The 23,106-nt window shown below is 37.7% G+C and overlaps 1 protein-coding gene across 1 annotated transcript in view; it reads right to left on the bottom strand.

Moving 5' to 3' along the window:
• Positions 1-23,106, bottom strand: part of ror1 (receptor tyrosine kinase like orphan receptor 1) — a 144,194-nt gene that overhangs the window by 34,884 nt on the left and 86,204 nt on the right. The window contains exons 2-4 of the mRNA XM_014470559.2: positions 14,675-14,734; positions 4,332-4,619; positions 4,072-4,105 (exon numbers count right to left, since the gene is read on the bottom strand). Coding sequence (XP_014326045.1) covers positions 4,072-4,105; positions 4,332-4,619; positions 14,675-14,734 — 382 coding nt within the window. The remainder of the gene's footprint in view (positions 1-4,071; positions 4,106-4,331; positions 4,620-14,674; positions 14,735-23,106) is intronic.

Genomic DNA, 23,106 nt, shown 5'->3' with positions numbered 1-23,106 from the left:
GAAACCCCATGCTTCAGGTTAGAGACAAACACCCACACACACACATCTGTGATGTCCTGCTCACCACAGAGTGTATACTCTAGCCCAGTGTGGAGGGGATGGAAATCAGAGCACGGATCATGGCAAAGACAACACAGTACCTGAATTTCGCCTTGTGCTCAGGTTCAACACAGTGGGTGGTGTAAAAAGTTTCCCCCCAAATTTGTGAAGAACATTTGTTGATAGTAAAAACCGAGAAAATGTTAGTCACTATGTTTACTATTTGGAAGTAAAAAATTAAATTTTTTAAGGGGTGAAAGGTAAATGTGTAAACTTATTAATCCCAAGGTTCAGCACCAGATGTTGGAAGTTTTGATGCTTGAACAGCTGTGGTATTAAAAAGCAGGCACAGGTCGTCCCTTGTCATCATTAGCTGACCTCATCTCCGTGACGGCTGCCACCTTGACTCTACGGCTAATAAGTCGGCCGTGACACTAACGATGAGCAGCAGCGACAATCAGCACAATATCGCTGTTGTTCTGCCGCTGTGCAAACAGGCCGCTGTCTGTTTAAATGAAGTCTGTAATGACTGTAATGACTTACCAGCGCACAGTGGTTTTTGCTTGACTGCAACACATTAAACATGTCAGGGCAAGCAGGAAATAAACCAGGAAATGTTCATTTTCTCCCATTTTTTTGGTAAAGAGGGACATCTGTATATAATGGGTCTTGTTCAATGTGTTATTGTCCCTTAAATCTAGCATCTCTGCCCCTTTGCAGCAGATGCAAGAAGAAGACAGTGAAAGTCTGAAAAGACAACCAAGGTTTGATTTTGTAGTACAGCAGACCCCCAGTATTCAAGGCCCAGCATGGTTGGACCAAAGTCAAACTGATGTTTGGTTACGTGGTTACGAGATATTTGTTTTTGCACTCTGTCTTCACAGTCCACAAGATAGTAAGCACAGCGATTATGGCAGAGAGGAACGACTATTACGAGTTCAAAAGTTCGTCGGAGGAGGATATAATGATGGTGGTGGTGTTACAACAGGAGGGGGCGGACATGAGGTCGAGAACAAAATGATGTGATTTTCATCCTGCAATTGTGACAATGATAACTGATTTTGCCACTTTGGCCCGACTATGCAGAGCCTTTTAGAGATCACAACCACCCGTCAATAAATAAAATCTGTGTATATTTGATACACCATCTGAAGATGCCTATAACCTCCTATTTCAACAGATAAACACCAAATACAACTTAATAAGCATTAAGAAGCACAGTGCAAACAGTTTTAGTCACAACTGCAGGAGCTAACATCTGATCTTTCTTATGTCCTCTCTTGGAGATACAACCAGTCTACACCAAGAAAAATTAATGCCACTCCTGGATTGGTTGCTTTGGCAATGCCAGCCAATGGCATGCCAAGCAGAACATCAGAAGCTAGGTATTTCAGCTTTCCAAGCTTTATTTTCTTCTGAAAATCTTAGATATGTGGTACTAAAAAAGTCTGTGAAGGAGAATCCGTGAATATGAGACAGCCTGCTTATAGTAAAGGATGGACTTTTTGCAGATTTAAAGGCTTGGAAAATTCAGAAAGTAAATCATGTTCACCTGGAAATATATTTAATAATCAAAGAGCCATATGAAACTGAAATTAGACGCCTCTATTTTTCTCCTGTAAGTTTCATTTTAGTTTATTTAGACTGCATAAAAAGGTAAATGCCTCAGTCTATCTCAAAGAAAGGCACAATGGCGTTAAAATAAAAAAAAATAACACAATAGCTAAAGCACACATAGAAGGACTTGTTTATGACTCTAGGTGATTGTGTATTCATTTATCTCAGAAAGGGGGCGGTAAATGTGCGCTATCCAATCAGCGGCCGCAGTTTTGATGTGCAGAACGCTGTGTGGAACATGGCAGTGAGCCTCGGCATAATGTCACTGGGGAAAGTCATCCAGGCTGTGTCCTTTGATCCTCTGAGAATCAAATCAACAGACAGAGTTTGTGGTGTTTTATTCAATAAAGCTGAGGAAATGTCAAAACAAAGCGAAAGAAAACTTCCAGACTCAAAATGAATTTTCATCCTGACAAAAGTGTTTCTATGGCCAACAAAATGCTCTCGGTTTGGTTTCATTTACCACCCTGAAGACCCCCTCTGTGTTCTGCTCATGTTGAGCAATCAGTGCTGTGGCTGGTTCTGCTGTACGCTGAAACAGCTGGTAGATAATTGGGTTACTATTTAAGGCAATAAAATCTAAACCATAGAGACAGATGAGGGTCGTTCTGCCATTTTGTGCATTTGAGGGAGCAAAGATTTAGTGAGAGTTCAGGGAGGAAGCATCTATAGCACTTTGTATATATATTAATATTTTAGTTTATGTCTTGCCTAGTGGTCTCAATTATCAAGGCAGTCTGTGGTTAGAAGCTGGACATCGTGTTTTTGCACCAGCATCGGTGGTGCAACTTGTGTGCATCCATTGGTCTGCTTGATTCCACATTCCACTGTTAGCTGAGAGTAAACAGTAACCATTTAAATTTGAACCATGTGAGCTTAAAGAGCTGAAGAAGAAAAAAAACAACAAAATGCTTTCATTTTTAGTCAACTAGATGAATGCAACATGTTGCTTTTACGAAGAACCAGAAATCCGTCTGAAAATGTTCCTTCGCCCCCCTCAGAATCAGGGAAGAGAGATCACACCAGACCTGTGCTGGAGACGTCCTACTGCCCTCCAGGAAAATGTGGGCTTGATTGTAAAATTGTGTTGCTCCTTCCTAAGGCCAAACGTTGTCTGGCGAACAAATTTCCTTTGGCAGTGCTTTTAGCTGTTGAGCCAGCTGGAGCACTCGGGTCATCTGGAATAATCTCTCTAGTTCTTGCAGAGTGTCTGTAGCTACTGGAGCAACTGCACTGATAATAACCCAGTTAAACAGTCACAATTCTACTTTCTTCATCATTTAAACCAGATTCATTTTACATTAGTCAGTTTTTCATCAAGCATGCTTGTTTTTTACATCTGTCCTTTCTTTATCAAAATGTATGTTGTCTTTTGCCATTTTTATTTTTTTATTTCTAGAGAATTTTTACTCTTTGGCTGTCATGTCCTGCAGGATTTTCTACCGCACAGTTTCCTTCCACTTAACTTTCAATTAATCTGTTTGAATAAAGGACATGGAACAACCAGTCTCTTCTTTTGCAGAGTGTCAATGACGTCTGGACAACTTTTAAGTCAGCAGTCTACTCAATAACAGTAAAAGCCACAATGGCTATAGAACAAATTTTTTACATTAAACATTATTTTATTGATCTTATACAATATTCAAGGTTTCTGAGAAACTGAATTTGGACTTTAATTTGGTGCAAGCTATAATCATAAAGTTAACAGACGTAAATATTTGAATTATTTCTTTGTGTGTGTACTGAATATAATGTATTTTTACATTATATTTTTAAATAGAGTTATATTTATTTGGTGTTTGACAATTTTAACCAACATCTAACCTTCAATTTATAAGTAGAACAAAATGTGCAATATATGGATCAAAATTCTTATTTTCATCTTTTAAAACGGAATTAGGGAAAAACTTGACAAAGTGCCAATGTTTTCGGTACAAATGTTTTCAGTCTTTTTAATGTTGTATATCTGGAGGACAATTTACATTTTCTTGCAAAGTTGTTAACCTTAGCAACTTTTCATTTTTTCTGCTGTGCCTTTATTTGTAAATCGGTGAATATAAAAGTTGAACACTGGGGGGAAAAAAACCTGTTAAAAACATATGATTAACAAAAGTAACAGAAAAATCAGAACATCACACAACTTTATAGAATATTTTGGTGGACCTTTGTGTTTTGTTTTTTTTGTTTAATCAGTGATATCTGTATTGTTCATTTAGGTGGTTTTTACTTTAGACACAGGCGAAACATGATTATTAAAAAAAAAAAAATTGAAATTCACAATTAGTGTGAATCTCTTAGCAGGTTTAGGTCTATAATTTAAATAACTTTAAGTTATAAAAGTCTCAGATTCAGTGTAGTCTGCACTGCATGATCTGACAGATGGAAAGGAAAATGCGCAGAAGAAAAGCAACTTACGTTGGCCTTCCTGATAGAGGTGTAGGGAGTGGATCTGGAAAAGAAGACAAGGGGATTTTTATGACAGGATAAACAATATTGCTTCCAGATTTTCTCTATGCAAGCAGCCAACTAAGAGAGGAATCAGCTGGTTTAAGTGTTGCTGATGAGCTTGGAAAAGATGAGCAGAGGAAAAGCCTTGTCATTGTACCAAGATATATGTGTGGCAGTAAGTTTTTTTTTTGTAAATCACTCAACAAGATCACTTAAGATGTTCTTACCAAATTTGACAAACAGAACTCCTGTTGTGGAAACGGTACCATGCGCGTTGGTTGCAACGCACTGGAAGTAGCCTGTGTCTGTGGTGTCCAGGTTGCGGATTCGCAGGCGTGATCCGTACGGCATGGACCGGTAGGAGACCCGCCTTGGCTCCTGCACCACTGGGGCGTCGTTTTTCAGCCAACGCACGACAGGCTGTGGGTTCCCGGAGACGCGGCAAATAAGCTCTGCTGTTTGACCCAGCGACGTTGTTATGTTGTTCATGGGAGCTTCAAGATGGATAAATGGCCCTAGAAGACAGACAGGATGAGTAGGATACAAAAATAACAGGATAAGAGGCAAAGTAGTAATATTTAGCAACATTACTGGCTTCAATTTCTATCTGTAGGTATAAAATAAAAGCAGAAGAGTTAGAAAATATATAAAACCTGTTTGAAAAATTGGTGGAAAACAAATGATTGATTTCAGTCCCAAGGCTGGTTTTGCACATCGTTCTGTGGTCACCTTAGCTGTGACACCTAATTTCACTTTTCATCGTGGCGGTAAGAGACGCTGAGGTTGTGAGTTACTTAAAGCTGAAGCTTATGAAAGAGAAGAACATAAATTGTTGGAGAAGTTAAAGAACCCACAACATTTAGGTTTTGAGCCTGTTTTGAGTTGCTTTCAGAAGTGGCTAGGTTGTACACTAGCATTTTGCCAGCTTTTCTTTTCTTTTTGCTCTTTAAATAAATTCCACATCTTTATAGCACTCTTTCTAAAAACACATTTAGAACAAGTTACAAAGCAAAAGTCAAGTTTGAATAAACAAGTTACAAGTGTTAAATACTTGTATTATATGTCACCATGTTATGTTACATAGCTCACAATTAGCTCAAGTAAGAACATGTTATTTCAGCATAACCGTGTCAAACTTAATGTGTAATTGAAGAAACTTGTTCACAGAAAAATAATTAAAAAAAATTCTCTTCTTACAAATTTGTCCTAATAATTAAAATCACAATAGGCAACTGGTTCTTTACAGGAGAATTGACCTGATTATTGCTCCATGATTTGCACATGACCTCTGCCTCTTTTCTGCTTTGCATCAGTAACGACAAATATTACAATGAAGACCAACAATTTAGGTCATTTGAATCTAATCTGGTTTTGTTTGGTTGCAGTTATCCTAGCATTGCTCCAGGCCCTGATGACACAAAGGTATCCCCCAAAAATGTTGAAAAAACATCTGACTGTATCTGGGAGAAAATTACTCCCAGCATACTTCAATAAGTAAAGTATGTAATTTAAATGAGATAAAAGAAAAAAAAAAGTTTCCCTTTAATATCATGCATGATAATTATTTAACAAAGCGGGTCAACAGTGTTTTTGCAAAAGAGATGTTGTTTGTTCAATAATGATGTTTTAGGAATAGATTTTTGTTTGTCTGCAGCTTAAGAATTAAATGGGAATGCAAACTCTGGTTTACACTCATTTAGCATGTGCATGTAGTGTAATAACTTCACCCCTCTAACCATAAGCATAGCTGCTAAGTATTTAAAAATGTAAGTAAACCCTTAAATAAATGTTGTGGTTGCCATCTAACTGACATCGTACATTCCACACCATAAAGAAGACATTGGCCCAACCACAAGGCTAAAGGTGTTTATGTAACCCATTAAAACAAGTATGAGGTCCCCGCCAGAACCAATCTGGGCTTAAGCCAGGTTTTGTGGCAGTTTGCTGCATTTCTTAGGGCTTCTCTGATTACTTTGCCATTTCGCAGCTTTTAGTACAAGGCAATATGGTGCCACAAAAATGTGAACACTTACAGAAGATAATGAAAGTTGTTATTCTGAAATTACTCTGGATATTCTAGCATTCTATCCTTCTTAAGCTGCTATCCCCGCGACCCGACCCCAGATAAGCGGAAGACAATGGATGGATATTCTAACATGTAGACAAATGGTGGCATCCAATTGGACATTCAAAAAACAACTAAAAACCCCTAAATCTGAATAGAATATGAATATGACAGTCAAGTACACTGGAGAAAACAGGACCAACTATGACGCATAGTAATTAACATCACCCTTTTGTTACACTATAATGTTTTCCAGAAATAGCCACAGCCTTATTCCACAACAAATCAAAACTCTCATTACAAATCCATGCAAAACAATGTCCGGTCCTTAAGATTAAAAAATAAAAAAACAAAAAACCTCCACCATCCACTGGGGCAAAAACATTTGCCCCAGTGTGTTACATAAAACCAGAAAAACATGTAGTTACTATTTATGAAAACTGATATTGATTTCGTTTGTGATTAACCTACATTATCCATGTCTTTGACACATCTGTTACTAAATCCTATATCAGGTATGGGCAGTGAGAGCATTCAATGTCCATGCAGCATATGCATGCTTGGCAATTAAAATATAAAAACCTACCAAATATTGCATCCAAGCAGTCCATTTTAATTGCACACAATGAAACTAGAATGACAATGTTTATTACCTAATAATTGATAAGATGCTGTTTGTTCTTAGTCTATTCAATAATATGCCAGATGACTGTAATTAATAGAGGTAAATGTGTAATTGCAATATTTCTGAATACTACAAAAACATATTCTTATTAACACACATTTTAATCACTCTTGACTTTCTTTTCCATCAATGCAGTTTCCCAACCATTTTATGTGAGCTGTTGCATTTTAGGTACTAAAAATACACATGTGGTGGGCATTGAAGACAGCTGGAGACCATGCAACTTTCCAGATATATTATTAGCATGCAGAGAAATATGATATCCGACCACAAATTGCATCCAAGCAGCCCTTAGCAATAGCGATTTTGCACACATTGAAACTACAGTGAAAATTGTGCAGCTATTACTGTAATTGACAATCCCCTTTTAATTTCCTAAAAGTTGTTTTGTATTCATAAACATTGCATTTGAATTTGGAAACCTTACCAAAACACCTGAAGAGAACTTCATTAAAATGTACCCCAATAGCTTTAAAAACTATTAGACAAAACTAAACTCAACTCTTAATGGCTGAACAGGAGAGATGATAATAGCAAGCAAATTTGCTCTGTGGGCACCAACTTATATTTTACGACCAGCTATATAAATTATACACCTATTTTAAGTGCCAAATCTACCAGAACCTAGAGTTTAACACTGATATACGGCATGCTATTTGAAAACAGGGAAAAATGCATGCAAGATTATCTCCACCATATCTTTCCTAAATGTGGTTAGGAAAAAAAGTGTCCTGGAAGGCCACCTAAGAGTTTAATGTGCTGGAAAACATTAGTCTTAATGTCATAAAAAAACTCCGGAAAGTTCCTTCAACCCCAAAACCCAAGCTTAGGTATGCAGAAATGCTTCTGGTTTCACAAACTGGCCAAGACAAACAGAGGAGAAGAAGCACATGGAGGGGAAATCTCAAATACTCATCGGATGAACATGAGTGTTTGTGAATAGAAAGGTTGGCGAGGAAAATATACTGTGGAGGTTTGTTCGAACTTAAACAGGGCAAAGCCAAATATTGCACTTTTACATCTACATCACTAGTAGTGGTTGAAGAACCCTCTGTACCCACAAAACAAACAAAGGCCACCACAGTTTCCTGTCTTCAATAAAGTTCCCATTAGGGATGTGTTTACAGACAATGTCTTCTTTTATATTTTGTGCTCTCCTTGTTTTTCACCCAACACCAGCAATTTTCAGACTGGACTGCAATCTGGACTTGACAGCAAGTCAACCTGGACTAAGACCACACATTTCTTCAAACTCCATGAGTTCTACATTGTGAAAAATATGGACAGAACTGTGCAAGTAAACGTATGTATAAAATGGAATCGGTTTTCAGCAAGTTTTTTTTTTTTTTTTAGGAAAAGGGACTGTTTCTTTATTAAGTTCTGAGGTAGTGCTAACACACTTTCCACTGTGCATATTAAGGTGTATTTTAGTGTTTGAACTATTTAAATAGATAGATATTTAAGCATTTTTTGAGGCGATATCAAGTATTTGCAGATTTAAAGCCATCAGTGAATGTTTCTGACAATACAAACAGGAAGAGAAGGAATTTGTCATATTTTTGACTAATCCAAAGATGAGGAGGCAGATAAATAATTCAGATAAACTTTAGAGAATAAAAAGGGTGAACAAATCATAATAGTAATGATTGATGACAGAGAGTGGGAGCTCAGAAAATCCCTCTCAGAAAGAAAATTCCCCATCTTTTTTTCTCTCAATCAAGTTTTCTTCTCCTACTTCTGAAGAATCGTGGACCCTTCTATGAAAGGTCGACAAACATAGTCTGCTTTTGAACCGAATATTAACTAAATCTATACGAAATAACAATTACAACACAAAATAGTAATACATTAAATTATAATAATCCAAATAAGTCATAAAGAAATCCTGGTTAAATCCAAACAAATCCTCAACAGAGCTGAAGGGGCAATCACAGAAGGAAAAAACCCTGCAGGGGTTGTACCACCAAAGAGAGCTGAAGTGGCCGATGTGACCAAATCCTACAAATGGCTACACGGTCAGAAATTAAGGGCACCAAGGAGTCGTTGATGACAGCAGCACTGGGGAAGACTTGCATTCTGTTAAGCCCAAGACTTGACAAATGTCTGACAATGTGTGGAGAACTCCACCAAAAACAGCAAACTTGTGTCAGTTCTCTCCCTTCTCACTTACTTTGTATCTGTCCTCCTTTGTCACTGTATTATATACGAACGTCTTCAATATTTGCAGATTTCAGTCTCTTCATTATTGAGGCCAAATCCTTCAGTATATCCAAATAAGACCATCTGGAAAACATGTCTTTCCTCCATTACCACTTGTAATATTGTGATTTATTTTCTGCTACAAAAAATGTTTATATCCTCTTTATGTTTTTACTTCAACTCCTCCTCAACTCTACTGAAAAACATTTTCAGACAGAAAAGTAACTAAATCTCAATTATTTGTGAAAAGGAGAGAGCATAATAGAAATGATAGTCTCCAGGAATCTAGACTGAGTTTCTGATGTGTTCTCTCAATGTAAAACCTGGGTGCTCTTTAAGATTTGATCTGACATTGCAAAATGAGAAGAAAAGAAAATGGAATCCAGAAGTTTATGCAGCTAATTTGTGATATTTCTTTTTTATCACAGCATGTTTATGCAGCCATTTTGCTAATCTGCACTTTGTTTCCTTTTTTAATTTGATTTGTCTTCTTTGATTATGTTAACATTTCAAATGCCTCAAAAACTCATCTAAGATAAGCGGCCATGACTGCGTCATAGTTTTTTTTAGGCTATTTTTTCTTGCACTAAATAACATAACATTGTTTTCCTCTAATCTTCTGTGTCGTGTGTACTGAATTTACTGCATTAGCAGACTCATGTCTTTAAAAGATAAAATTACCTCAGTGTGGAGTCAAACTATTAGTACTGATCAGTGCAAGAATAAGTAGCTGTCATGTGATTTGCTGCACGACAAGACTAAGAGGTTTCATCTCCTGATGTGATATGTGTGTAACTTTAGTTATCTCAGCGGGAAAAAAATGTGGAATTTAACAAGATTGTATAATTTTATTACATTTTACAGTATTTTTTTTAAAGGCATCTTCTGTAGTTTTGATTATTTACTAATATTGCTTGAATTGCTCTATTATTAAAGTTAATATTAAATATTCATGTGTGCAATTATGTGTGTAAAAACATAATATTATGTTGATTTCTCACATAATACAGAAATTTGTGTCTTTTTGTGTCTGTGTGAAGAGGACAGCCAATAATTTAAGGCAATTTTCTATATGGCTTCACAGTGGAGCAGTTGACTTGTAGCATGAAGGTTCTAGGTTCGAATCCCAGCCTGGGCTCTTTCTGCTTGGAGTTTGGAGTAAGTTAATGGTGATGTAAGTGTGAGTTCATAAGCCTTGACTCCATTGTCACATCTCAGTCCAGCTGGTTAATGTGTGGTTTGGTTCTGGCCAATTTGGGGTGTGTCTCCACTGGCAGTGTGTTCCTCACTACGTGGACGTGAGTAACGTGGGCTGTAAGTGTGTAAGAACTGTGGTTGAATCTCCAATGATGTCATTTTTTTGTGTGTACCCTTGGGTGTTCAGTTTTTCCAAAATTTCTCTGTATATTTGTTTGTTGTGGGTTGCTTCGTCCACTTGACGCTGTACCTTCCACAAATACCACCTTGCTCATCATGTGATGTTAATCCACGGGTCAGACAGCGAATGCAGTCTGCTGCCAATCAAATCACTTGCTCGCAATACCTGGTTTGACCCAACTTGTACCACCCTTGAGGTAATTCCGCAAAAATGGGAATTACCTGGAAGAGCTGACTGGTGAAGAACCAGTTAATACTATACCAATGGAGAAGGGGCAATAGAAAACCAAAGAAAAAGTATTGTGTTGTGTCTAAAATTGAGCTAAAGTGCAATTCCGATCAAACAAGTTCCAACAAGTCATCTGCTGCACCGTAGTCATACTTTACGGAAACAACAGCACCATGTATAGCAGTAAAACTACACATGGATGGGTGCAGATAAAGGTCAGCTGTAACGGGTGTCGCATTCATCTTGATGAGGGTATATGACTGTTCAACTGTACAAGCTTACTCCTGGGTCTCTGTGATCCAAGTGCCAAACCATCAACAAAAAGGCATGGAGGTCTGCAGAGAATCTGTGCTTACATGTACAGTCAACATTTAGAGGACCGAATCCTGCCCACTCGTTGGTTAACCTAGTATTGCATCTGAACACACACATTTTGCTAGAAGGCAGGGGGAGAGGAAGGTCAGAAGAGTGACTCACTTTAATAGTGTTTCATTAGTTGGGTTGATGGAAAAGAAAATGATTTTTGGAGTGGTATGTCTACATACTCCATTAGGTGTTATAACTACTGACAATAAAGCAAGATGAGATTGAAAAAGGAGAGAAAAGAGGGGTGTAGAGGAGGAACATGTGTCTGTGTAACTAAGCCTCTGTATGTAACTGTCTTGTGGTAAGTGTTGTGGTATTTGGCACAGGGGGCATGTTGAAACTTAAACCCTCGCTGAGGATTGTCTTTTAATGTGGCGGGCGGCTAAAATGTTACCCTGTCATCGGTCCACATTTTCCCCTTGCTGTACTTTGGTGCAATCAAACGCTCACGTGCGGACACATAACTGTAAACACAACCAGCGAGATAGAGACCTTTACATGATCAGAGCAACCTCTTCGTTTCACCACTGAAACTGTATTCTACAAGCAAACGTGTCTGTTCATAATACCACACATAGAGAAAAGCTGAGCAAGGGATCCTTTCAGGAAGACTCAGAAACCTAAGAGTCTCCACAGCTCACTAAACATTCTCAGCCGATATGAAATCTGAACTGTAGCACTGTGCCAGGCGTAGGGGGTCCCAGAACTGGCCCTTCCAACTATAAATTATGACCAAAAATATTTGTTTCCGGATAGGTTTGTTGGTGGATAAAAAAATGTTAATATTTAAGTTGCATAAAATGTGAGCGTAAAGAGCACTTCTTAGAATTTTTTTCATTCATGCTTGAATGATAAACAAGCCCTGGTCACTAGGTGGCACTACTGCTAAAACTAATCAACAGGCTGCCTGTTCAGCCCAGCAGAAGAAGTAGCCTACAGTCAAGCACACCAGTGTGTAGGACTGATGGAGTATGAGAAATAGAGAAGTTTATGGGAGTGAAAAGCAAAATGGCAGAGGTGTCAGAGGCAAGTGAAGGTATCCAGCATTAAATGGCCAGAAAATATGACACAGTCTACATAGGTCTTAGGTTTACTGTGAATCAAAAATGTTATGCACTTTTCATCTCTTCCTGTATTCTAAATACAATATTGTTGCAAATTTTGAACATTTTTATCTTTTTTTAATTTTTTTTTTTAGAAAGAATAAGATGATGAACCATGCAAGTAACCAATGTTTAGAGCTTAAAGCAAGTTTGGAATGTTTGTGTTTAGTCTAAAAATGCACATCAGAGTGAATCATCTGTACTTTCTCTATTTTGAGGATCACACATACTGATTCATACTACACACATACTGCAAGTAGTCTTGCTAAATGTTACAAATTGAAATTGTATGAAAACTAAAATAATAATAAAATGAGCTGCAATAACTTAAAACTTTGCATTGAAAGTCCTTTTATATCGGTCTAATGTAACATTTAAACCTTCCAAGAAACTAGAATTTGCTGTCTTATGTTAACAGAAAAAATCATTAGAAATACAGTATGTTAGTGTGTAATGAATCAATGTCTGACTAGTATTACTTTTGCTAAATTAAATAAATTTAATTTAGTAAAAATTAAATAAATTTAATTTAGCACACACCGACATCACAACACTATCTGATTGTTGTGCCTTGCTGGTAAAACACAACTTTATTTGCCTGCAGACAAAACAAAAACTACAATCACCACTTCATTAGAGTAGAAACAGATGTTGATGCTAAGCTCAAAATGCTGACGCACTGTTTTACAGGTTTAAATGTTTTATGCTGTGGAAAAACGGAGCAGGCTTCGTGATTTGTTTGGATCTTCTCCTGGTTGTATTTATGATTTTCTAAACATCCCTGATTGCTCTCAGTAATCATTATCTTCGCTGAACTGCTCAATCATATCCAGAAACTACCGTTTGCCTTTATGGCTCTCCGCTTGAAAATGGCTTTTTTTGTGTACGCGTCGTGGGAAGGATGTTGTGGGAGTGTTGGCTTTGCAAGAGTTGAATTAAACTAAACCAGACAAAGAGCAAAAAATAAAAAAATAAAGGTCACATCCATCAAAGTTTCATACTCCGGGTCTTCCACGGCTGCGTTTCTTCGTGGGAATTTAGGCGGATCGTAGTAGTTCAAGGAGAAACCAAAGGGAGGAGCAGATTGTGACTGATTACATTGTGCAGCAGTTTAGTGAAAATATCCAGAAAACGTTGTGGATTTGGCTCAGTAAGCGCTTCAGCTCTGACAGGAGAACAACAGCTGCTTCCTCTGATGGGAAGTGCTGAAAAAAGCCTGACAAGCTGCAGGAGACATGACAATTTATTTTCATCGCACAAAAATTTTTTTGCTTGGAATGTTATTGATCTCAGAGAAATGAGTCCGATAGACAGTTCGTCTGTCCATATATCTTCACCAGTTCTGAGCCAGATGAAAGGCATATTTCAGAGATTCACACAGGTTCATTAGAAATTTTGAGATTTCTCCAGTTTCATCCTCGTTATCAAGTAGCATTCATCTGCAGGGGCATTTTTGCTTGGCAGAAAAATTTGATTTGTGGATGACAACCGGCTGATCATGACTGGAGGTGGTCTACCGTACAATTATTGTCCTCATCAGAGTAGATGAGGGCAATAGATGAGGTTTGCCCTCCTCAGGGCAATAGATAGTAGATGAGCATGCTAAATTCTTAGCTTCTTCTCCGGAAAAGTTTCTTGTCCAATAAATGAGCCTGGCTAAATCTCAAACTCCAGAAAATCCATTGCACAAACCTTTAAAAATGACAGCACCACAAGTTCAACTGAATTACTTAATTGACATTTACTGACACAAGAAAATGAAATGAAACAAAGTAGACACAAACTAAACAAATCCAGAAGCCTGATAATGATTATTTTACTTGATTCAGGATTGCAGAATAAGGGTTGCATCTACAGCATGCAAGATATCGGCCTTCAAGGATTGTTTGTGGACACTGCTTGGTCAGATCACAGCTTATTCGTGAGTTAAAATTGCCCAGTCAAAGTCCAGACCTTAGTCAAACTGAATCTGTGAGAAAACCTCAAAATTGCTGTTCAAAGACACTTCCCATATAAACTAACCGGGACTGAACAAACCAGAATGAGCAAGAATTCAGTCTCAAGATGTGCAAAGTAGATAGAAACATAACCAAAATGTTTTGAGGCTGCAAGTGAAGTGGAAAACATTTCAACAAAGGATTAATGCAGGTAGATAAACACAAATGTAGGTTGACAAAAAAGTCTAAGGTTGTAAACAGTTCATTCCCACAGATAATTAAGCATAGAGTACCAAAATAATAATAAAAAAAGTGCAATGAAAATGCACAAAAACATAACCAGGCTTTCTATGTTTGATAATAACATCCACATAATACAGTTATAAAAGTTTTTCAGTGAAAATTTGAACAATGCCTCATTTGTAGCTGTAGACAAATGAGCTTTTCCATCAATTATCCTGTGCAGCAGGACACAGTGGGACAATAAACAGGCTCTAAAGCCCTCAGTGAATATTATCTTAAAAGTTTGATTAGAGCTCACATCATCAACATGTGACTCTTAAAAATGTGTTCACATTAGTATAAAAGATTATTATTTTTTTTTTTTACCTTCTGTGGCGTTCCACGAGGTGGCAGCAAGTACACTGAGGTCCTGGGGAAGCTCTGATCCTGAAGACAGAAGAAGTAAAAAAAAAAGTCTGAATGATTGCCAGATGAAACAGTAAAAAGTGAATTTTATTTTATGTGTTGTTGCAGAAACATGAAAAATACTCCATAAATACATGTGGTGATGGTGTAGGTTTGCTGATGCAGATCAAAGGACTGATTGTACAACAGGGAGCCTATCAGCAGGCCATTTGGGCCTAATGCTCCTTTATTACCAACTGACGACAGAGCTACGCTTTTCATTACAGGAGGCTGAAAATGGGCTTCAGTGTGTGATGCTGCAGGTCATGGGTGATTCCCTGCAAATTAAAAAGCCAACCATGAAAAGAAACAACAGCCTGCACTACAAATGATTCTCAGAGTTAACATAAAACACACAGGTGACATCCCATTGTGCTTGCATGCATCGCTGTGTGCAATGAATAACACACACACCATCTCAGTGACAAACATATGCAGAAAATGTAGGCTTGTGTAATGACGAAGAAAAAAATAAAAAATAAAAATTATTCTGAAGACATAGTCTCTACGAATAAATATTTCTGCATTTGTTCCACAAATGAAAACAGAGATGGATAGAGAAATTAGCTTTTGAACTTAATCCGTCAATTTTCAATTTGATTCATGACTGGTCAGTTAGTGACCCAAAAATCTATCTAAGTGACAGCTTAAACTCTTTTGTGAGCAGGTTTTTACTGTGGGAAGAAGACTGGGCATTTTTAATGAGGTCAGAGGTAGCACAGAAATGTTTGAAGATATTTAGTAGATACATTTTTTCAGTACATGTGGCACTGTACTGTTCATTGAGGCTGTGAGAGAGTGAGAGAAAGCAAAACTAACAGGATATCACATAAATGCTGAAGTGACTCCAGTAAAATTACTCTCTTGTTTTAGCTTAGATTTGGAAATGTTGACACCTAAACCAGAGTTAAGATAATGATTTACCAAATCTAACTGACACAGTCTATCAAATCAGATGGTGTAAAATGTGAATTTATTTTGTTTTAGTTTAAAAATAGTAAAAGCCTATTTTATGGTGACTCCCACAGCGCCTTATATATATTACAGATGCCTGCTTACAACTGAAAAACTAGTAAAAAAAAAAATGAATGGCATTCTTATATGTTCTTTTCACTTTACTGTTCTTAACCAGAAATTGTTATTGTAAAAATAACAAATATACTTTAAAATGTGAAATAAATCTTACATGTGCTGCCATGTAAGATGGTAGCACACGGTGAAAATCAATGTTCCTCAGGGACAAACAGAGAGCCCAACTAATTAGGTGATAATATGTTGGATCACACGTTCTGTCTCGGGGTGGGAACAACTTTGCGGTGGTCCTTGGTGTTAACAAGCTATGCTTCAGGCCTCTACACCTGTCACCAAGGACGTCCGACGTCCTGACAACTGGATAACAAGCTGCAGATTCAGTTATGGTAAGCGCTGTGGATCCTGATATCCACAGCACTAAAGGGAGCAAACTTAACAACACTGGAGCTCAATAAACTCTATTCCATAGAGTTCATTTATTATCAAATGATGCTGCAGGTTTTTCACCAAGTGTACTGTTGTGTGGGAATAAAAGTGAAATATTGGTTGTTTCCTTAACATGGTTGGTTCCTTAACATGATGTGGTATCAAAGGAAGTTTTGGCCTCAAAGTGAGTCTAATTTTCCTTTTTTTGTCCCGACAGACTTTCAGAAGCCTCAAGCTTCTCAGTTAACAAAAGACAGAGGAGAAAAGGCGTTGCAGCTCACTGGGTTCAGCAAGGCAGAACAAGTCGAGCGCAACAGCAATATGAGAGCTCAGCAGTTAGAGCTGGTGATGGGAAAAGCGGGAACAGAGGGACTGAAGGAAGTACTGACTGTTGTGTTAATAAAGGCAATAGAGTAATAATATAGTGGAGGCAATTTGGGAAATTTTCTTTGGAATCATAGACACAGATGACAAAAAATACTCAGATGAAAAGAGACAATTTTTTTTCCATGGTTGTAAATTTTTTTTCTCTTTTTTTATTTGGGTAACTTTTAACTGAGTTTCTACATCCTTCACCCACCTCACTGTCCCCCATATGTTTAGATAGTGTGATGAGATGTAAACAAATACAAATAATATACAACTTTATCCAACTGACTGTGAAGTAAATTTAACTGACTGTAAGAATATACTGTATGTTTAACAGTGAAACAGAATTTCACTCCTGTGCCTGATTTGTGCCAGGAACAGCACCTGTAAACAAGAATACTTCGATTTCTGAATGGACGGACAGACAGATGGATAGACAATGGGATAAGTAATTTAAGTCTGATATATTTTTCATTCAGGCTTTAAAAATGCAATGAAATTTTTATTAATCAAAACGATCCCCAAATGTCACGCCTCAGCTCTTGAAAATATTTGGTTAAGCTTCTCATTACACATTACACAAGTATGAGAAAGAGGAAGTGAGGTTTCATTTAATTTGTCTATATCAGCTTTATATCTTAAGTTTCCACTTCAGTGACTTAAAAGTAATGGAATGTGAACAACTAAGCTTTTAAAAATATTTCTGTTAGATTTTGCTTTGGAAGTGAAAAAAGATCTCACCTAATTTGAAAAGTTTTTTAAATTTTATTTGCAGCTGTTTGCCACCGCTAGTGTGAAAGGGGTTAAAATTGCAATTGGATTTAAGACATTCAAAGTTCACAGAAAGTAAAATGGGAGCAGCCTTTCATCCTCATCCAGCTGTATTTGGCTTCTGAAGATAAAAATCAGGCAGCGACACAAGCTTAAGAACCATAAACCTATCAGATTTTAGTGTGACTTTGCTGTGACAGCAACATATGGGAATCAGAGCTGAGCTTGGGAATGAGGAAAAGGAATTGAGCAAAGAGCCTAAGAAGCACAAAGGAATGAGAAACAAGAGCAGCTTCGAAGGGCAAAGCTTAACCAGAAATCAGAAATGTTCAATTTGAACTGTTATGCATATTGTAACAACTAATATGCTGTTATATGGTCTGGGGGCTGTGTTTGGAGCCACGGTGGTTGGTGTGGTGAGGAAGACTGATGTATGAGCGCTCCCGCTCTGTTATTAAGGCCTCTCCCAAAGACTTCTTCCATCCCAGTTAGACGGAACTTTGACCTAACTGAGAGGTTATCTGGAACGAGGGCAAACCCAACATTTTTACAGTGCAATATTTCTGCCTTAAAGAGATGAAAGGGACAAATGCACAGAAAATTAGGGATGACAGTTAATTCTGCCTCCCATTTATCTTCATCAGCCCTCTCTCTCATCTAATCTTATAAAATGAGATGTTTCTACTTGAGAAATGGTTATTTTCCCATATATCAACCAGGTCATCTAAAGTGCTCCTCATATTTACGTAAAGGAAACCGTTGAGAATTTAAATGTTGACTAATGTCTCCGAAGCAGTCCATTCATAAATAATACAGAGACTAGATCAAACCCACAATTCCTCAGGTCCAAGATATAAAACCAGAGCTATTGCACTTTAATGAACTATTGGCAGAATAAGGTTTAAGATGAGGAAACTTAGTGGAAAACTTCAATCATAGTGAACTAAAACAGATTAATGTTATTGAATATGCCATAATGGGGGGATTCATAGAAAAACCTCCTCCTAAAAATAGAGGACTGGAAATACTTGGAAAGTATGAGTTAAAGTAGAAAAACAGCAACAAGGAAACTTCTAGATAAACTCTCAGAGAAGACTATTTTTTTTTCAGTGACCTCTTTTTACAGTGCAGGTTTATATTGGCTGAACCGAGTATAAATCATCATCATGTGGAATGAAAATAGTCAAAAAGGAGAGTCACACATGGATGTCTTGGAGCCTAAAGTTAGACAAAGAACAGTAAGACAATCAGATGGAAAAAATATCTGTGAAGACACAGGTCAGTAGAAATGTTTTCTGATGGTATTTTAACATTTTTTTCAGCAAAACAACATGCAACGGTTACACAGAATGATCTCAATAAGACTTATAGGTAGTGCTCCTTTGGTTAGTCCACAACGACTGTCCATCTTTTTCATGATTGGAGAAAATTTTAAACATTTAGATTTGTTTCGTTTATGAGATGTACAAAGAGTATTAGGCTTAGCTCTGTCAGCTGGAGGAAATTGACCAATCCCAAGAAATCTGATTGAAAACATTTGAAATTATAGATACAAGCAAAATGGAAACTTTTTGTGGCCTCAAAACCAAATCTTTTTAAAGCCTGGGTATAACTGACCCATGCCAATTGTTTGCAGAGCCAGATAAGATCGGTAAATAAGATCGTTTTCACATGTTCACATTGGGTGCCTGTGATCACCCAATGAAATCTGGGCTGATTGATCTGAGCACTCCCAAAAGAAAATTAGCTGTTGAAGCACTTCTATATGCACAACCGTGCTAAAGGATACCTTCTTAATTCAGAGGACTTCAGATAAAGAATGTTGCACTAAACATTTGGTAAGCAAAAAGGCCTCCTTTTATTGAGTGTTACACAAACATTTCAAAACTACTTGCAAAGACAAAATATTACCAAATCCAGAGCCATAACAGAAAAAAAACTCAGGTCCAGGTTATAATACAAAAACAATCCTTTAACTACAAACAGAAAGACAGTGGAGTAAGAAACACTCTATAGGCGTGCACGCTTCCATAGCTGCACCTGCAGGTTTGTGTGCAGGTATTTGTTCCCAGGGCCAATCAAAGCAGAAACAGAGACAAAACCGAGCCCAGTTCAGAACTGTTCACCTGAGGACATCATGGACCACAGAACACAGGAACCAACACAAACACCCTTACACACCCACCCCTGCATCTATCCTGCTCTGTAACCTTATAAGACCACAGATGGAGAGGTGAGTGTGAGTCCAGGGGGAGGAGGTGAGGGGAGATAATAGCAGGCTGTGTGACAAGGCACTTTCTGGATCAGAACATCTAAAGAAGACATGACAGAAAGAAAGAGCTCAGACTGGAATACAATGCTCTGTCACAACTATCTGTCAGAACTATGCTACATTTTCTTAAAACTATTATAAAAGGTCAGATAACAGTATATGTCCATCAGTTATCCAGGAAATCCTTGAAACTCATGCTTTGTTACACCTAAGACATTATGTTGTTAACTGATACACACACACACACACACACACACACACACACACACACACACACACACACACACACACACACACAAGATGGAAATGGAATGCAATCCATGGTGATGTGTTGTTGGACTGCTGCACGGCTACCTTAGAGAAATCCGACACATCGTGAAGAAGCTGAAAGTGACACACATCAACAAGTGCTGAGAAGACCTCCTTTAAGCAGCATAAGGGCCATGGTGACAACTGTCACCACCCGCCATTCCTCAGCGCTTCCTGAAGAAAGCCGAGTAACAACGAGCAACGCAACACTCAAGAAACACTGACCCCTCAAGACCTTCTGAGACCTCTGACCTCCAAAAGAGGTGCAAAGATGAACAGATTTACAGCACAGGCTTTTATGGGATCATTAATGTATTTAGAGGCTTAATCAAAATGTTGAACATCATATCATGGTTTCAATTAGCACTCAGCACAGTAACAAAATATGTTTATGAGAACTTTTATATATCCTGATGAGGCACACCAAGACAGAAGAGATCATTGTGATTGCTAATGTTTATAAAACAAATATTAACGCTAGCAAGTGGCATAGCCAGTCATAAAAAACAATAATAAATGTCAATACACAAAAATTTGCTATGCTGTAAAATGTTCACAATGTAAATATTTTGAATAAATTCAAAACATTAGCTTAGCATTAGCTTAGCTTTCTTTCTTTGTAACTTCCCTTAAACTGGATTTCTCAGAGTAGCCAATCTTGTTGCCAGGCAATACTTTTTTTGTTGTCATTATCCTTATCATGGATAAGGACTTTGTCGGTCTTTTATCTTCCGGCAATTAATCTAGGAAAAAAAATCCTTCCTCATGTATTTTGAAAATGTTTTCATCTAAAACTATACTATAGTATATTTATTAATATTAATGCCATGCAAAAGAAGAGCAGCTATGGGACTCTGAATATTGTGGTATTTTGTCAACAGGGTGGAACAAGTTTTAACAGAATTGCTGTGGATGCTTCTTTAAATAAAAAACAATAAGGACATTATTTGATGGACAGCTGATGCATCTCTGTTGAGCAATGCTGTTTACTTGAATTGGACCTGGGAACCATGATACCACTTGGTATTTCTATTATGCGAGAAGACTAAAACAAACCCTCAAAAAAAAAAAACATTTTAATGAAGGGATTCCCATTTTAATTTAATCTGGACTAGACAACCACCATCCCTTCTTAACATTGTCACAAGGAGGAAAGAGGAAGATATAAACATGTTGAAACTTGACTCTAACTGCATCTAAACTAAAGCACAAGTCCAGATCTATCTTTTCACACACTTTTAACAATTAATTGGTTTTATGCTGGTTTCATTTGATGTGATGCTCTGTTCTTAGAAATTTTAAGAACAGCCTTAAAATTTAAATAATAGATGAAATTATACATCTCGTCTATAATTTTAAATGAAATGTTGGATTTACCCTATCTTGTCATGTAGCAACTTTATACTGGTAATTCTTTGCTACATGGAGACACATTACCACAACAAGTATGGAATTTGTATTTAGACCTATACTGAATGTAGGAACATGGCGGTAAAACTTGATCTAGCATTTGTTTCCTGGTGCAGAAGCCTCTACTGCTCCTGTGAGGCTCTGCAGTGGAGGCCACGCTGATCTAAAACGGACCTGGTTAGTCCATTTTTGGGTGAGGTTCCCCTTGGCTCCACTTACCAGTGGTGTAAGCAGACTGCTGAGGAATGTGCAACAGCATGTTGCCACCTACTGTGCATCTCATCTGTTTTCACCTGACAAGGCCTGGTAGGAGATGTGTGAGCCCAACAGCTCATGTCTCTGTATTAACCAATTTGCTTCCAAAGCTGACACATCGGGCCTTGAGAGCCTGACGTAATTTCCAGCGGCTGTAGTTTTCCTGTCCATGCATCATGACGAGAGTCATCACACCTGTATGTTTGAAGAACATTACTTGCTAAGCTGGGACTAGAAGTATGTTGGAGATTTTGTTTTCCCCCTGGGTTGAGATGTCTGTCACAGGTCATGAGTGTCAAGGAAGATTTAAGACCTGAAGCCAAAGTCAGTCAGACTGTCTGAGTGCAGGACGGGGATATAGACATCTTTCTTGACGTTTTGTGTATGACTTTTCTGTAAATTAGGTATTGTGTAAGAGAACAGACTGAATGGTGTGAATAGGAAACACGCCGTGTTAAATCCCTGCCTGCGCATATGTGAATGCCCTGGGAAACCAAACCAACAACATAGACAACAACAGGATTCCCTGAAGTTGAAATCTTGAAAAGATTTCGACAACTGACATGTCTAAGATGGCATAGACAATGCTGCTAGATTAACAAAAAAGCTTAGATGGCAAGGATGTCAAAAGTGAAGTAAAGAGTGTGTTGCTTTTATTTTGGCTAATTATGGCTTACAGACAATGAAAACCCCAAATCCTTTTTTTATGTATTTATTTTTTTATATCGATTGCATGAAACCTCATATCTCATCTTCCTCTTATTAATATTCCATAGATTCTTAGTGGGGTCAAGTGATATTTCTGTCCAATCAAACTGTGTTCCCATGGCCACTGAAGCAGGTATTTGTGCTTTTGCCAGTGTGGACAGCTGCCAGGTTCTGCTGGAAAATAAAATCAGAATCTTCATAAAATCTTTGAGTAGAGGGAAGTATGAATTGCTATAACATTTCCAAGTAGACAGCTGAAATTAGATTTGATAAAATACAGTGCCATCTACTAGAAGTAGATGGTGCAAACTTCACAAATTACATACAATAGCTTAAATTCTGTACCTCTCCACTTCTTCAAAATATGCGATGTTCACCTTGATGTTCAAATTAAACGTGAAAGTTGCTTCCATCTGAAAGTAGGACTTTGAATTCACTGGCAGGAGTCCAGTGTTTTTCTCCTTAGCCCAGGTAATTTGGCTGATATCTCCGGTTAAGCATTGGCTTAATGAGGCATGAGAAAGTTACAGCTCATGATCTAAATAAATCAATGCATGCCAAGAACCTGGTGAGCACCTCCCCCAAATGCTGGAATAGGCTTTGCCTCAAAGCAAACTGTGTTTATTCCCGTCGATCATGAAATATTTCTGGCAACATTGTTTTTCTTCCACTTAACTTTCCCTTATCTGGCCTGGACAAAGCAGTCTGTAGGCAACCAGCTTCTTTGGCAGTGAACTTTTGTGGCACTGCTGGACAAACATCAAATCAGTAACCTTTCCTGGGATTGGATCTTACAAAAAGG

The sequence above is a fragment of the Xiphophorus maculatus genome, chromosome 9, assembly GCF_002775205.1.
Source record: "Xiphophorus maculatus strain JP 163 A chromosome 9, X_maculatus-5.0-male, whole genome shotgun sequence".
NCBI lineage: Eukaryota > Metazoa > Chordata > Actinopteri > Cyprinodontiformes > Poeciliidae > Xiphophorus > Xiphophorus maculatus.
The sequence above is the reverse complement of the archived record's forward strand: the minus strand, read 5'-3'. Positions and strand labels throughout refer to the sequence as shown.